The following is a 16,877-nucleotide window of genomic DNA, read 5'->3' as shown; positions in this document are numbered from 1 at the left end:
ATACAAATAGAGTATCATAACTCATACAAAGTGATGAAAAGGTGAAGCAAATTTGGGACAGGCAAAGGCAGACAGCAAGAACAAACATTAGCATGGGTTTTCCAAAATGGAAATTGCGTTAGAAGAAAGTGATGTTGAAGTCGCTTGTTTTCTTTTCAAGAGGTAATTTAACCTATATATATAGATGCAGTTTGTTCTAAGATAGTGAGTGGATTGTATTTAACTTGGGTAAAACCTCCATCTTGACCACTAGATGTCAGTAATTATTACACACTGTGACTAACAGAGTAAGATCCAGTCTCTGTACTCTGTCTCATATGTAAGGTATACAGTAACAGTGAAAAGTTTGGACACGTAACAGTTGACAACATGTCCATGCTTTTCACTGACACTGTATGTTTTAAGATGAACTGCCAAAAGTGCTCATATTGTTTGTCATCCTTTTCTTTTAAGTTGTGTCATAGCATTAAACATTATAACATGTTGTCACACTAATGGGAAAAATAACCATCTTCAGTCATTTTGACCCAGGCCCATAATAAATAATTATTATACTACATTTCATTAATAGAGAAGAAAACAAACAAACTACATAACAACTGCTTTATGTTTATCTAAGACATTAGCCAAGAGATAATGTTTACCTTTAATTAGAAGTCTGATTTTATTGAAACCCTTCCACATACTTAATTTAAAATATAGGCATAATTATCATATAGGCCTACATATACTATATGGTGCAATACATCTGATGGTCAGGAGATGCTGCCTCCAAAAGACGCTCTTGAGTTAGTTTTCACTCCAGAAATCCATAATTAAATAGATAATAAGGATCAGAGATTTTTTTCATTTTGTTCTGTCAGATTTCAATTGTGATTTACCAGTTCAACCCTTGTGTCAAAATATTGTTTCTACTGGATCCATAAAGGCAAAGACAGCCATGCAGAACTGGAGGTTTCAAGATGACTTCTCATCGATCTTTGTAATACAAGCTATGAGTCCCACAAAAGTTGATAAAATTATAACATGTTGTTTAACTTGTTTAGTGGTTTGGATACACTTTTATTTGTTTTCTCTTTCAGTGTGAGAAGAAAAGAATGATAGTTATCTTATGTTGGTATAGTAATCACCAGCTCTTTAATAAAACTAAGAGTAAAGGTTGGGAAATAGGAAAGATGGTCAGAATTGGAAAGATAACCAATTCATATTGTCATATTTCAAACTTGTATCAATTATTTATTACCATAGACCACATCAGGTAAAACTGGAAAAAGTGTGTCTGAAACTGCCGTTGTTTGTTGGTGATTTGATCAAGAACTTCAGGTCTGATTTGTCTTGACACTCAAGGTCAGGGTTGCATGTGAATCATATCACAGTCAGCATTTTATTCAGTCTTGGGAGCAATCACTGAATGAGTCAAATGTAAAGGTCCATAAGACTTTGCCTGCAGGGCAGAACTTGTCTAGGCTCTTAACTGAGAGAATAACTTGTTGATAATGGGAAGCAGCTTCAGAATATAATTTTGAATATAAACCCATTTAACACAAATGTTACATGTCAGTGTTGGCACTATTTATGCACTCAGTCTCCCTTTTGTTCTTGTTTTGTCACTTTAGATGGATCTTATTCATCATTCACTTTAGTTAAAGTTTCAGCTTCTTGTTCTGCCTCAATGGCTGTTTTGTTTGTCGATGTTCCTACTGTCGGTGTCGTATCTGAAATGCACACACACACACATAAAAACACATGAATTATAACAATAAATTAAAAAACATCCGGGCAGCTTCACAGCTCATTGTGAGTATCCCAAACAGTTTGTTGTGATTGATGGCATTGACTGGTGACCAGCGAGGTCAGCTCCAGAGGAGGCTGTCAGGGGTCACACAGACAGTTGGAGGGCCAAAATAGACACCTCCCCATCGCCCCCCCGCTGGGTCAATTTGTCTCTCAGCTCAGAGCTGTCGCAGTGAACTATGCGTTGAATCACACAGAGTGGATCACTGAGTATGTCCCCGACTGAGATTTTCTGTAGCACAGCAGTTTTGCTGGGCTATGTAGCATACACCAGAATAGTGAAAAGTTTTGTGTGTCACATGAGTGTTGTGACCTTAATGAAGACATTTTCCAAGCCTGTCCACACCTTTTCAATGTGGGACAGTTTACATGAGCTCATATTTACTTTACCAATGTGGAACTGAACTTACTTTTACTGTTCAGAGCAAGAAACACTACCCAAAACCTGGGTGGAGGGCAACCACAGCAAGGTAATTTAGTGCTAAAGTACTGGCACACGTTTTTCCAAAAAGAAACACTGTTATCTTTTAGTTCATAGCAGAGCCAGCTCAAATGGTTTATATTAGACATACCGAGTCTGAAGGCTATCTCACCTTGGATTCAAGAATCAGTTGTGATTTTAGGACTAAAGAGCAACAGGATTTCTTGCCAGTAGCTTCCTTCTCCACCAACCACAAATTACAGATGAAGGCATACCCAAACACACAGGAATGAAATCTTTGGTTTGTATTTGAGTTGGGAGCACATTTTTTCTTTACTTTTCCTTTCTTTCTTCCCTTTTCTTTTCTTTTCTAATTTTTTTTCTTTTCCCCAGTGAATTCACAAACACTGCACCACCTTTTCTGATAGACTTAGTCACATAAGTCTATATTAAAGAATGTTTTTTGTCTGTATTGCTAGTTTAATCAAATACTGGTTGGTCTGCACAAAGAAAGACTTGATAAACATCTAGACACACGTCACAGGGTAAACCATCATAATATACTCACATCAATGAACTATGAGTAAGCCTGTGAATGCCAATTAATATAGGGTCATTAGATGTGGAGATTATGGGTCATTTAATTGAAAAGCCTTTAAAAAAGAGAAGGATAGCTTGTTTATAGGTTTGCTCTCTGAAAAGACCATTACCCATTTAAATATTTATATGGATACTTCATTCTGTAATTAGCTGCAATCTGTATCATCTTATACTCACAGAGTGCCTGCATCCCACATATTTTTAAGAAAGCTGAAGAAACACAGAAGCAAAAAGTGCAGTCATAAAGCTGTCAGTTATATGAACTTGTGACCCCCACTTGCTCATTGGAGGAAATGTTTCTTGCTATGCTAACTGCCCTACAGAATGGTAATGAGGTGCTAGGTGCCTAAGCCAGGGCTTGGGACGATGCATGCTCGAAGTGCTGAGGATAGTGGAGGTAAAAATAGAAGGCCAAAGCTAGAGGTGCATTTGTTTCCATCACTGTCTGGGATTAGCAGCTTCTAAACACTCCATTCCATTTAAGTTGTTGTAGCAAAGTGCACAGACTCATGAACAAACACACCTTTTTTTTTACACAGTTTAGTATTGATGACAATGCTTCCAAATTGCCAGTGCTGACATTCAGAGTGCTGGGTTTCTTTTATTGGATTTTTTTTCATTTTGTACAGCTGTTAATATTCCACAGACATTTACAGTGAGGATAAATGGAAACATGACAGGGTATAGTGCAGATGACCTGCAAATACTTTTTCTGGTAGGTCGCATTTGTGAGGAGATGTCAGACAAGCCTTGAACCAGACAACACTTTGCAAGCTTTCTCAAAGCAGAAATGCCCAACAGTTAGATTGATCCTTTGTTTTTTAATGTTGTGTCAAAGTAACCACATGTCAACACTTTGCATGTTCACACCAAGGGCTAGGGTGCCAGTTGTTTTTGGGACAGACGGGTAGGTGAAATGATTATACCTTCCTGGCCCTATAAAGTGAGCTTTTTCAGAGTGTATAGAAAAAACGGGTTGTTAATCAAGCATGAACAGAGGTCAGCAATGTTATACATGCAAACTGGCATTTGGCTAACTACAATAAAAATGACTTGCTCGTATATTAGAGGTCCAGGAGAAGGGCTTAAATTTGGATTTATTCTAACTAAAGACTCTGTGATTTCAGTGTTGCAGTAGGTGTGCCATGTCTGAGGGCATAAACTGCAAAGTCTGAATAACATAATTTGATGAACTGTAGATGAAAGATGGCGACATGTCGCTCAGGTCTGCACATCAGTCGATTTTATACAGCTGGCAGAATGAAAAAGCTGTTGACAATATATGTGTATCTTTATCTTTATGTTGTTGCCATTAAAGGAGCGAGTGATATTGAAGAGAGAAAATAACAGATATACATATATCTGACATGCCTTTTGAATATGTCTGTTAGTTTTTCTTTCATTGCCTTTTTTGTTTCTGTAAAACAATGTTCCTAAGAGAAGCAAGCTAATAAAAGATTTCAAGGTAATCCAATTCTCATTAGCTATGACCATAACTAGGAATTAGTCAGATTAGCATACATCACAAGTTGCTGTGTAATTTATTCTGACAGTGTGCTCAAACCACCTGATAGTGCAGAGATATTTCATGCTCCCATTCTCGTATGTATTTAAGGTTTATTTTGAACTTGAATTCTCGAGAAAGCTTAATTATTACAGTTAATGGAGGAAAACTGCCTCATAGTTGCAGTATGATTTTGTAATCCAAATATTGTTTAAGATGGATATCAGCAATTTGCATTCTAACTCCAAATTTATTCTCCCTTTCTTTCCATCTGCCAGTCACTCAGCTGTCTGTCTGTCTGTCTCTAATTTATGATTGAAGTAAGTAACCAAGGTTGTCAGTCTGCTCAGTAAAGCCATTAACAGAGAAAAGGGATTGAGTGGAGCTGTGCTTTATGTGCTGAAGAGAGTAAGTGTTAAATCAATAGTAAAAAATAGGTATTATTTCTCTGATTTACACCTCCATTGTGCAACTTGGGTTGCACAGATTGTACTGGCAGCCCTGAAGAGGCAAAGCTTGAACACATCTGCTGACAGAGTCGGAGAGGAGTGGCCATGTCATGGAAAACTGTGGCTTTGCATGCTAGAAATGTGTCAGAAGATATATATAATTCAAAATATGCCAGGTTAAGCATCCCCTGATGATAAAGCATGTGTGCAAGGCTTCAGATCAACAAAGATCCTGTGTTTTGGTACCCTAGTTGAAGCTTTTTATACCTGAAGATGGCGAGGACCTTTTGGAGAGTCTGCAACGTTGTACCACCATTTTGCCACAATAGCCTAGATGGGACAAATCAATCTTCCTCCTCTAAGAGACATTGTGCATATTTTGCATGTATAGTTCTCACAGGCTGAATAAGGGGGGTATTCAGTTGGCTGCAATCTGCAACATTACCACTAGATGTCACTATATCCTGTGAATATTAATTTTTTTCCCAGGCTAGCTGGTTTTGTGCAGATTATAATTCACAGTGACGACCTGACAAAGAAACACATGAAGAGGGAGGGGTGGGGGTAGAGATTTAGGATTAAGTAAAATGTCCTGTTTGTAATATGCATGCGCGATGGGCTGTGTAACAAAAGGATTTTGTGAGAGAGTGTGAGAGAGAGATAAGGACAAGGGCAACAAGGCCTTGACTGTGACCAGTCGAATCAACAGCTTCTGTCCTCTGGCTAGGACGCACTTGCTCTGCTCAAGCCTAATACCACAGACATGCTGTCACACATGCACATTTTTGCCCCCCACCCCCTTGCTGCTTTTTACTCCCATCCTCCCTCTCCCTGTCTGTCTGTGTCCCTTTATGACTTTTTCATATTTGCTTCGTTACCCAGCGGATTCACTGTATTAACAGAGCCTGAAGGATGACCACTTAGAGGGAGAAAGAGCAAGGAATTACACACAAAACCTAAAATCGTTTCTCCAGTACAAAATAAAAATAAAATTAAAAAAAAACGGCAACGCACATCCTTTTCCCCGGGCTTGTTCTCATCTGAAGTCGAGGCAGAGAGCACGCGACTCCCAGATTCGTTATGATGAGCAAGTTGTTCTCTCTCAGGGTAAGACACAGCTGATATTTCCTTCCTTTATGTAAGTGGTCCAACATGTGAGCCATTTGCTTATTTTACCGTAAGGGCCGATTTGAACATTTTCAACATATGTGATGACATGAATCTCTAGTTTCAAGACGAATTTATGCTGAAATTAACTGTCAAATTTGCAGATAGAAAAACTAAATGCAACACATTTGAAGCTGAATATTGCCAGAATGTTAATGTAAAGGCTTTGTTGAGTTTCACTGCTTTTATGGTTTTAGATTTAATGTATTTCAATGTTTGACTGGTGCTCTGACAAAATATGCAATTTCAAGACCTTGACCTCTGGAAACTATTTGATCTATATTTGATCTATATTGGATCTATTTTAGTGATCACAAAAGTAATGGGGAAATTAAATCAAATATAGTCATTGCTAGTTGCAGCCATAGTGTCAGATCCAGGTGTATATATGTATATTTCTGTATAAGTGCATGACACCATCAGGCAAACGCTGCTACACCATAGAATTTATTCAGCAGTCAATCTGCATGATGACCTGCTGGTTATGACACATGATTTAACTGGTGGAACCCGAACTGTCTCTTTATTGCCTTATACAGGAAGCTTGGTCAAGGGATACTGTAAGTGCTTGTCAGAAGTGTCAGAAGCATGGTGGTCCATGCTAAAGCTAAAAACAAACCCTAGTCACCCGTCGAGTCCCCTGTTAATCTTTCTCCTCAAAGGTCACTTGCCAATTATTCAGGCATTGCAATATTTACTGTTGCAGCCATATATATGTATATATGTATTGCAAATTTTGAAGTTTTGAAGTGAAGTGAAATTTTATATCACCTATACACCATTTTCTTGGCTTACATTGACAAAAAAAAGTAGTTTTGCAGGCATTCTCAAAAGTATTTTAGAGTTACTGGGAAACTATTTAAAAAATCTTAATGTGTCCTACACTGCTGCAATTAATTTTGTGTCCAATTTGATGGCTTTTATACAATTTCAAATTTTAAGATACAGAAAGGTGGCCCTGAAGTGGATAAAGGGGGTATAGAAAATGGATAGATGGATGGGATGCATCATGATGGCCTGTGTTGCTGTTTAACAATGCATTGCCATTAAAAAACCATAAAAGAAAATCACACAGTGGTACTGTATTGTAGCTACACTGAAGGACATTTCATCATGCTTCTATTATTTACTCCCTGTGGCATTTACACATTAAATAATTTATCGTACAAAAGTCAGCGAGGCCATGAACATAATGAATCACAGCAGACATTTAACTGAGTACAAACAACTCTATAAATGTCAAATAACTAATCACAACAGCCAACAGTGACATGCTGTCCCTGACTGTACATGTAAGCTCCCGATCTATAATATCAGCAACATATTTTTTTCCATCGGCTTCCCAGTTTTCAAAATTATCGACCACAGCAAAACGTTATGTAGTATGTCCTAAATAAAAGAGACTGAAATTGATTTCCCTTCATGCAAACTTTGAAACAGGTAGAGATGAGCCGGGTGCAAGAAAAACGCTTTAGAGGAATATGGCGCATGGATTCTGTCTGCCATAGTCTAGGTCAGAGTGAGGCATCACTGTCTATCTTTCTCTGTCACTCTTTGACGTGACCAGGTCAAACATACAAATAAATTCTTGTTTCTGTTTCTCAACAGCTGTGTGTGACGTTTCACCCAGCAGTAACCACTCTTTTTTTCGATATTTTTCTTCTTCTCTCACATCTTCACGTCTGATCTTCTCCATTTCATCTGTTGTTTCAACTCCCCTTACCAGATATAATCATCCTATACCCTGTGGAAAAGATCCATGTGAGTGTCTCATCCACAATCTTGTGACAGAAAGAGCAATTCTGTGGTGCTTTTGCTGAGTTATCCAGTGTGCAGTATTACGGTCTGCAGTTGTAGCTTTGTTAGTGTGGTTAGCCCTCTGGGAAGCTGGTTGGTTCCCTCCTGACACTGAAGTTTTAAGACTTTTTTTTTCCTTCTTATTTTAGGTGAATTTCAAGTCTTTGTCATGTCATAAGACATATTTATGTCTATTTATGTCAAGCCTCCATATTTATTAAACCATTGTCAATCTGTCTTCCATGTATATGAATACATTGTTTTCATTCAATTATTTGGAGATATTGGGAGTTTAGTTGTAGTGTGGACATTTTAAAACTGATGTTTTTTTTTGTGAAGGTATTCCAATATGGCAGCTGGGATAAGCTTCAGCCCTATCACAACCCTGAATTGGGCTAAGTGTGCGTAGAAAAAGGATGAATGGATAATATCTTTATGCCATGGTTCATCCATCCATCAATCATGTTATTGTCAATTATACTAAAATAATTGGGGATTAAAGCAACTTTGTCTCATGGCGGAACATAAAATATGTACATTGGTCCACAATTTGCAGTTTCTCAACAAGGTTAAATACTCTTTAACTATTTTCTTTCTGTTTTTATGGAGACAAAGGAAAATCATTTTGTCAGCGGACAACAAATGGACTTATATTCTTAGAGCTGTGGCCTTATCTTGATGAAAAGCACCACGTGTTTAAGCTCAGCCCTATTCTTGATTGGCAGCTGCATTTCGGTGCTTTAGAGGATACAGTTTGACCAGATTAACTGTGTACACAACTTGAGTTTTACAAAGACACACGCACACACTGAATTTATATGATAATGTTTCAGTTGACAGTGTATTGGTTGTATCAAGGAACAAATTAACTGTTGGCATTTTAAATTAATTATCATATTAATGAAGGTATGGAAGCTCTGTACTAGACTGTTTGTATACAAGCATGTGTGTTGGTGTACTTTGTGCTGGGTAATGTTACTTTTAAAACTAACTTGTCACATTAAAATATTCCTACCATGAAGAACTAAATAGCTTCATGTTGTGGTGTCTACAGAAAAAGGACTTTGTAAGTTTGTTTTTTCTTATTGTTGGCAGGTGGACTCAGAAAGCAATTCTTGGATTTGCATGATGTAGCATAGCTAAGTCCATGTCTGACTTAGGTTTATTATTCAGCTTTGCTGGAGGTATACATCTCAGACTGCTCTTCATAACAACAACAGAAACAGGGATTCACATTCACCTATTAAACAGTAGATTTTTTTGTTTAAAAAGTGACAAAAAATAACTGATTACTTTAATTGCGACACTCACATGTTGCGTTACCCATTGAAACAAAAAGAGTAGAATTTGAGTATGGTACTCGAACTAGTTACTTTGAAACAAGTCACCACCTCTATTGCATATACTTTGACTTAGTATGAGGATCAGTTTCTTTCTGTCTCCCTCCCTCTCTCAGCTCTCCTCGTGTTTGGTCACATCCCCACTCTCAGACAAACATAGCACTCGGCACTTGAGGTGCTCTGACAGGCAAACAACAAACACAGAGAGACAGAAAAACAGAAAGCAGAGAGTGCTCAGTAACCTGGAGAGATAGAGGGACACAGACTCTTTTGGACTGGCTTAAGACTTGATGAATGCTCATCAGCCCTCAGTGACTCAGCTGTGAACGAGTGGCTGAGCAGAATGGATTTCATTTTGGTTCAGCAGCTACTGAGCAGGAGCAGCTCTGTGGATGATTGTCACTCTTTTTGGATTATTTCAGAAAATGCAGCTCTTGTGATGAATGGGAAAGACAGCAAGCAGAAGGGAAGATGGTAAAGTGACAATCTGTTCTGTTATCTGTGAGATGTGTCAACATTCATCCCATTCTTGTTGAAACACAGGATTTGATCTCTGTAATTTCCAGTATTTCCATATTTAAACTTAAATCTGCAGATGTTATGTAACACAGTCTGAGTCATGAATGCATCTTCCCAGTCATTTTCATATATTGGTATTTAATTTCCTGTTAAGAGTTTACATGTTATAACATAAGGTCCCAGATATTTATTAGTTTCAACCTCTAGGAAGTGAACTCATATATTTTCCTGTTACATCTGTCATTTGAGGTGACAGACCAGAACTTAAGGCCTTTAACGTCAACTGAAATACTGAACTTTAGATGGTTCCAGATTTTAAAATGTGGGACTTGCTATTCATTTTTAATATATTTGTGTATTAAATATGTTTGTTTAACAAAAAGTAAGAAACATCATTTAAGTGTAAAACTCTGAAGGTCATTCCTATCAGCCCTACACATTTTATGATACACACCTGGCTCTGGTTAACATACCTGAAATGATTCACACATGTAGTTTTGCCTTGTAACATACAGAGACATGACAGTTGCAGCCCTGTCTCCCTTTTAAAATAGCACCATAGAGTCATTTATTTATTATGCCCTGACAAGAGGCCCTTTATACTGTAACACCCATTACTCTGACTGGGTACTATACATGCAGCATTTTTCCCATAGCTTACACTGGCTGCTGCCCTGCCTGAGCGTTTTGACTCAAGGTGAAAGGCTCAAGTTACTGAACATTAAGGCAGGTTTCACAAACCAGCCACTGTACTGTTTCTGCCTCCTACCTGTTACGGTGTTACGGTAAGATGTGAGTCATGCGATACCTGACAGAAGGCATGTTTTCGCCTCCAGAAGGTGGAAATCAGTACTGTTTGAAATTTGCATTTACATCTGGCCCAAAAGACTTTCCTCTGTTTTAATTTGTTTGTTGTCAGAGTCTTAGCCTACATATCCAGAGGAGGAAACTCCTTCATGAATGTCTTTTCTGTGTGTTGTCACACCTACGTACATTGCAGAGAGGGTGTGCCTCATTTGTACATAAAGTCGATTTTGTTTGGCACTCACTGGCTGTTAGGAGCTGATTTTAAAATGCCCGCCTAGCTCTCCTGTAGGTTTGATTTGGCAAGAATCTGTGTGTGTATGTGTGTGTGTAAATCTTCCCGCCCTCTTTCCTGCATATTTGCCGTGTCGTCAATGCCAGAGTCCATTAAGCCGACTATTCCTGTTTTCTGACTGACCTCAATGTTTGGGTATTTCTTCCTGTGCTGACCAGGTTACACAGAGCATCTTTTTCTTTCTGCAGAAAGACATCTTGTCCTGTCCCGATGATTCAATGGAAAACACACAACAGTCTGGCCAACATCTTTGCTTGTTAAGCTACAAATCACCACCTGCCTTTTACCTTGAAAGCTCACTCCCTCGTGTTGCTTTGGCTGAGGTGCCATGTATATTTATTTTTAAAGACAGTCAGTTTGAGTTGACTGAGCAGACACAGCTACATGGCAGCAGTTCAAAGTGTTTAACTGATGGGTGTGGACAACTGCAAAATGTTGAATTTACTCTACTGGCAAGATACAATCTGATCACCTTCCTGCCTGTTTTCAAGCTCCAGCTTATTAATGGTTTTTGAATATTTTTCAGCAAAAATGTTTGCAGTGATGCACTTCATATAATTATATCTAAACATTAAAGAGTTAGTGCAGTGATATTTATATGTGTCTGAACACATTTAGGATTCAGTGTTACCTGTTTTAATGTTTGCTCTTATTAGTACAAGGGTGTCTTCACCTGTTTGTCCTGTATCTAAGTGGTTGTTTCTGGTTGTTTGTCATGAAATCTGCCGGTGTGAGTTACATTAAGCACAGCTGTGAGCTAATTACAGATGAGATGAGCATGTCAGCGAAGGCTAAGCCACACTTTGATATAATAACACACCTCATGCACACACAACACGGATACGTCAACCAACTCAAAATTATTTTAAAGATGTGCTCAAAGGCTCAACTCATTCATAATTCCCTGACGTGTTTTTAATGGCTTAAATACAGACCTCGCTACCTCTTGATTGACACTTTCCAGCCACTGTCAAACCACTGTGCTGATCAAGGCAATCGTGATTGGTGTTTGCCTCCTGCGAGCTCCGATTTGCTGATCCCAGTGAATCTACTAAATATATTGTCTGGCCATCTTGAAGCCTCTGTGGTTATGTAATGTTTATGACTCACAGTGTGATTTGTTTTTTGCTTTTGCTCAGGCGTCACCAGGGGTGATGAGGGTTAATATGTTGTACTCAAGAAAAGAAAGAGATGTAGAGGAAAATAACTTGTGACTATTTGTAACTTTTAGATTGGAAGTGCAGCTTTTAGACTAAAAGGTACATTGTTTTGTCTACTGAATCCATTTACTAGATGGAATTTGGTACCTTTTCACTGAGTAATCTCCCCTTCTGCTGCAGATATCCAAGCTGAAAATAGCACAGAAAGGTAAATTATTTATAAAAAAAGGCTTTAAAAAATATGTTTTGGGGAAAACAAGATATGATGTGTATTTTCATCTCGTATTCTCACTTTGGTTGTTATGTAAGACAACCACAATTCATGAAAGTTACAGGCAAGCATACTAGTAATAAAAGAAAAAAAAATGATCAAGGATAAACTTAGCCATTCCAGGCAGAGACTTTGTTTATTTGTAATTTTGCATTTTAACATCCTCTGCTTGTAGTAAAATGAGAAAGACAACAAAGTCAAGTTAAAGGTAACATTTCAATGGATTTTGGAAACACAAATGACACTTTAAAAGCTAATATTCCATTATGAAGGATTGGTGCACAAACATTTAAAGAAGGAAGTCCGTTAAAAATCTTTGGAATCGTTTTAGCATTTTGCTTTCTTTCTAGAAATGATTCAAACCTCACTATGCACGTGTTTTACCAAAAAATGTTTCCCCATCCTTTACCATGGCTCATGTGAAGCTCTGTTGTGCTCTATTTATTGTTCTGTGGTTTGTCACCATCACTGCAATATTGAATTTTGCTCAAAATGACGTCTCTGTAAGGAATGGCTCACATGTTTTCAAGAGCTGTTCTCGTGGGTAATTTTTCAGTGAATGACTCAACAGAGCAGCAAACAGGAGTCCTCTCACCTGAGAGGAAAAGTGCATTCTCAAGATGTGACCCTGATATTATGTTTTTGATGTCTTGCATAGTGTGATCTTAAAATATTTAAATCTGGTTAGCTATGAAAAGTTTCACAGTAATACATTTTGTCACTATTGGCAGCCGTCAGCTTGTGTAACAGCTCCATTCTGGGGAGATTTGACGGCTCATAATTCTGTAAAACAGCCCTGTGTTCATAGCTGTTGAAGATACATGTGAGGTTTAGGCTTGACGACAGACATTTGGTTCTTCTAAACAGTTTAATAAAAATGCTTATAGCATCAGTAATATCAGTATTTTTCCTTTGAAGGAAGTGCAAAGAATGAGACCCAAGGCTTTTTTCTGTGTAAAATATCATTTGACACTTCTTGAGACCAGTTTTAACAAAAGTTTGAATTAATCGGCACCAATTGCAAAGTGTTTTTCAAGTGTTTTTCTTTTTTCAACAGTGCCTATTGACAACACATCTGATGGTTCTGTGTGACTAAGCATTTAGTACATCAGGATAGATTAACTGAGCTGAAAGATGAGGAAAGGTACCTGTCAGCTGATTTGTTTTGCTTTTGATAGCCACTTTTGGTGTGAGTAAAGCACTGTTAAAAGGTTTTGACCTGTTATATCCTTTGTTGTTAGGGATATATAATTTCATGCTGTGGCTGTGATAATCAATCGGACGGGGAGGGCTCCTTTCTGTAAGATAACTGGCATAAATCAATATTCCCTCTTTGTGTGGCAGCAGGAAAACCATTTTAAATATTTTGTGTAATCCAGTAGGGAATCTGTGTGTATTAGCCCAGATGAAAGGAAGTAGAGATAAACACAGGAAATTGATTCTTCTCATGCTTATTTCAAGGCTGCATGAGTGTTGAGATTTTGATGTTTGGCCAAATCTGAACATTGTGCTTATTGTGTTTCACATATTTCTCAGGCATTTTGTTTTTGTAATATTAAGAGACTGAATGTCTGATGGGTCAGACTTGTTATCTGAGAGGGGGTATTGTTGTGATGTAAATAAGAGAGAAGAGGAAATTTCTGAACTGAAGTTAATCGGGGGCTACAATTTTCAAACTAAAAACTAGGCAGTTTTTTGTCTTTTACTGTCTCTGCTGTTTGTTTGTTTTTTTAAATTATGAGCTAAGTATATTATCTGCATGTTTTCATTTTATTTTATCAAAAGGGTTTTCTTGTAATGGCATAGTTAGGGTTATCCTGGTAGCGTAGTTTAGGGGTCCTAAAAGAGCACCATGTAATTACAGCGACCCAGTTTATATCCGGCCTGGGAATGACATCCACTATCCCTGCATTTCCTGTCACTCCCCACCAGATAACATCAGCCGAAAATGGCAAACTGCAGATTAAAGAAATACTAAAAAAGGTCATGTCATTGTACATGGGGTTAAACGTGCCTCAGGAATGTCTGAAGTCAGACTGTGTGCTTCCCATTTTTTTTCATTGTTGGAGATTTTTTCTTGCCCAGGCAAGAGCCTGCTTAACTTCAGGAATGTCCAAGACTATTTCTGTTTCATAATGATACTGGACAGAGATATTCAAACTGTCCTCAGCTGCAGCACTGAGACATCTTATCCACAGTAATGTGAGCATCGTCATTTATTTCAGTGGTTGAGTGAGAGAGATCTGGGTGTTTATATAGAGCCGTGTGAATCTGCAGCAATGGTATGCTGGTCAGTGGACAGAGACACACTTGCACACCACATACTTGAGGCAAACAAGTAAACACATTGATTTAAAAAAAAAAATAACAATCACCTCAAAAAAATGTTAAATGATTCCTGCTTCTGACTCACATAAATGACTCATGACACTAAAGAATAATGTGTTAAATGTGTTAGAAGGCAAACATTTCCTTCACTTTGCATGTATCACTACTGCCAGGAGACCCAAACCAACATCGCTCTTAAGTTTTTATCTTAAGGTCGCAGGCATTTAGAATTCTGCTATTTCCAAGCTGCCCTTTGCCAAGAATCAGAAGCTCAAACAGAGACCTTCCACCGCAACTCCTTTCACTTGTGTTTTTTTAAGAGCTGATGAAGCAGGTGTTCAGTTGTCTTCAGGAAAACCTTTAATTTAGAATTGATGTGAGCCGTGATCTAAATTTACTTACTCTATATTATGTTCTACTGAGCTACCTGAAACCATCCTCATCTCTTTTGACATCCCCCAGCCACTGTTTCCATAGTTATAGTTATGTTATCATGTTATCATGATGGCCATTGTTGGGTTTTGCCCCAGCAGGGTGAGGCAAACTGACCAAAAAGTTCTGAGGTATAATGTTGTTTCCGGACCTGTGGGGCAAGAGGCAAGAGTTTTTAGATGATCATTTAAGAGGATGAGATTCTGGAGAGGGTTGACAAGCAAAAAAATGAGAACCTGCAGTGGAACATACAATAACAACAAACCTAGAAGGAACTAATGCACAGAGCAACCTTTAAACAGGACAAATCCACAAGTATTAGGGCTGTATATAAAGCAAAGGTCCTGCATTTTCCTCTTAAAGCCAGAGTGGAGGAATTGGTAGCAAAGCTGAACTGCCAGTAAGTTAATGATGATGTGAGGGAACATAATAACCCGCACCCTGAGATAACTTTCCCTGTTTCTATCTCTTTATATCCATGTTTGTTTGTTTGTTTTTTTATCCCTAAATTTTGGAAAACCTGAGCTGTGTGGAATAATGTACTCAAAAATAATCTCAATAAGGAAATACAGTTTTATCTTAATTTTCTAGTCTTTTAGTAAATAAGATTATCAGATCCACAAAACTCATATCTTTGTGTTTGTGTCACAGCTAGCAGCCGGTTAGCTTAGGTCAGCACAGTGACAACAGGGAATTGGGAGAAATGGCTAAAAAAAAGGTTTGAGGTTTGTTTTTATTATGAGTCCTACATCTAAATTGCACTGAAAACATAACTGGGAAGAGTAACATATATTACATATCCTGAACCTATATTTCTTCCTGCAGAGTCTCAGCCATGTATTTACATTAACCATCCAAGGTCTGCTGCTGTGGCCTTTGCTGGGCTAAATAAAGCAATGCCTTAAAGTGGGTTGGAGGCCATGAGTTCAGGTCAAAGGGAATGTGAAACCATAATCCAGGAGTCTAGCTTGCCTTGGAAACAGCCATCACACTGTGTTTACTTGGATATGTGTTGTCAGACTTGCTACCTCTACATGTAAAGCCGAGCTCAACGTGTCTGTGTTTGTACAGATTTTTCAACACAGCAAACATTGCCACTGCACTTTCATATAATTGTCCAACAGCAAAAATTGTCCTTTTTAACCACTCCAGCTTTAAAGCAAGAGTTAAGGTAATAGTCTGGCAATGTGATTTAGAAACTGTGGTTACCTAAAACAAACAAAAAAAAAGGTCATGTTTGGAGCCAACATCAGCTGTGAGTGGCGACAGTGGCGCAGGTCACAAAATGCTTAAAAGCTGAACACACATAACCATCTTGGTTATATTAAGTTCACACAGCATTAGAATGCACACACAAGAGAAACACCAGTAATCACATATCAGTAAATATATCAACAGATAACTGATATTAGATTGGAACACCAGCTTATTAAATGCATGACATGTTTTATTTAGAAAAATGCTGGTGTAGATTTAAGGTGAAAGCAAATGATGAACTTGGTAATTTAATCACTGATTAAGCATAAGGACTGCTTACCCAATAAACTTTAACACAGGCTATAAAACAGATGATGCAGCAATCAGAATAAAAGCAGCTGGCACAGCAGCTCATGCAATTTTTTAGCACTTTCTATTTAATGCTATTACATTACTTGGGAGTTGATGGCAATAGGCTGACTTGGATATACTCTTTGAATTAGAAAACCCTTATTTCCAAATGGAAAACAATCCCAGTAGCTTTCGCGATTGATCCTAGATTGGTAGGACCATTGGTAAGAAAAACAAAATTTAAAGACATGTTCTTAAAAGTTTTCAAGGTTCAAAGTTAGAACAGTGGTGCATGACCTTTTTTTGAATGAAACATTAACTGCTGCAGGGCCTTGTCTGTGTCATCACTTTCCAGTTCTCAGCAGCTGCACATGAATATACGTGAAATGACATACAGTATATATCTATAAAGTCACAAATTACATAATTTTGCAAGATATTCTTAAGG

The 16,877-nt window shown here is 37.9% G+C and overlaps 1 protein-coding gene across 1 annotated transcript in view; it reads left to right on the top strand.

The window, feature by feature from the left end:
- Positions 1-5,814: 5,814 nt before the first annotated feature.
- LOC140271926 (pleckstrin homology domain-containing family G member 4B-like) overlaps positions 5,815-16,877 on the top strand; it is a 29,234-nt gene continuing 18,171 nt past the window's right edge. The window contains exon 1 of the mRNA XM_072367221.1: positions 5,815-5,875. Within this exon, the coding sequence (XP_072223322.1) occupies positions 5,849-5,875 (27 nt within the window). The 5' untranslated portion in view covers positions 5,815-5,848. The remainder of the gene's footprint in view (positions 5,876-16,877) is intronic.

This window comes from Leuresthes tenuis, unplaced genomic scaffold (genome assembly GCF_036924035.1).
Source record: "Leuresthes tenuis unplaced genomic scaffold, fLeuTen1.0.hap1 SCAF_16, whole genome shotgun sequence".
NCBI classification, from domain to species: domain Eukaryota; kingdom Metazoa; phylum Chordata; class Actinopteri; order Atheriniformes; family Atherinopsidae; genus Leuresthes; species Leuresthes tenuis.
This window is presented reverse-complemented; position numbering and strand designations above follow the sequence as displayed.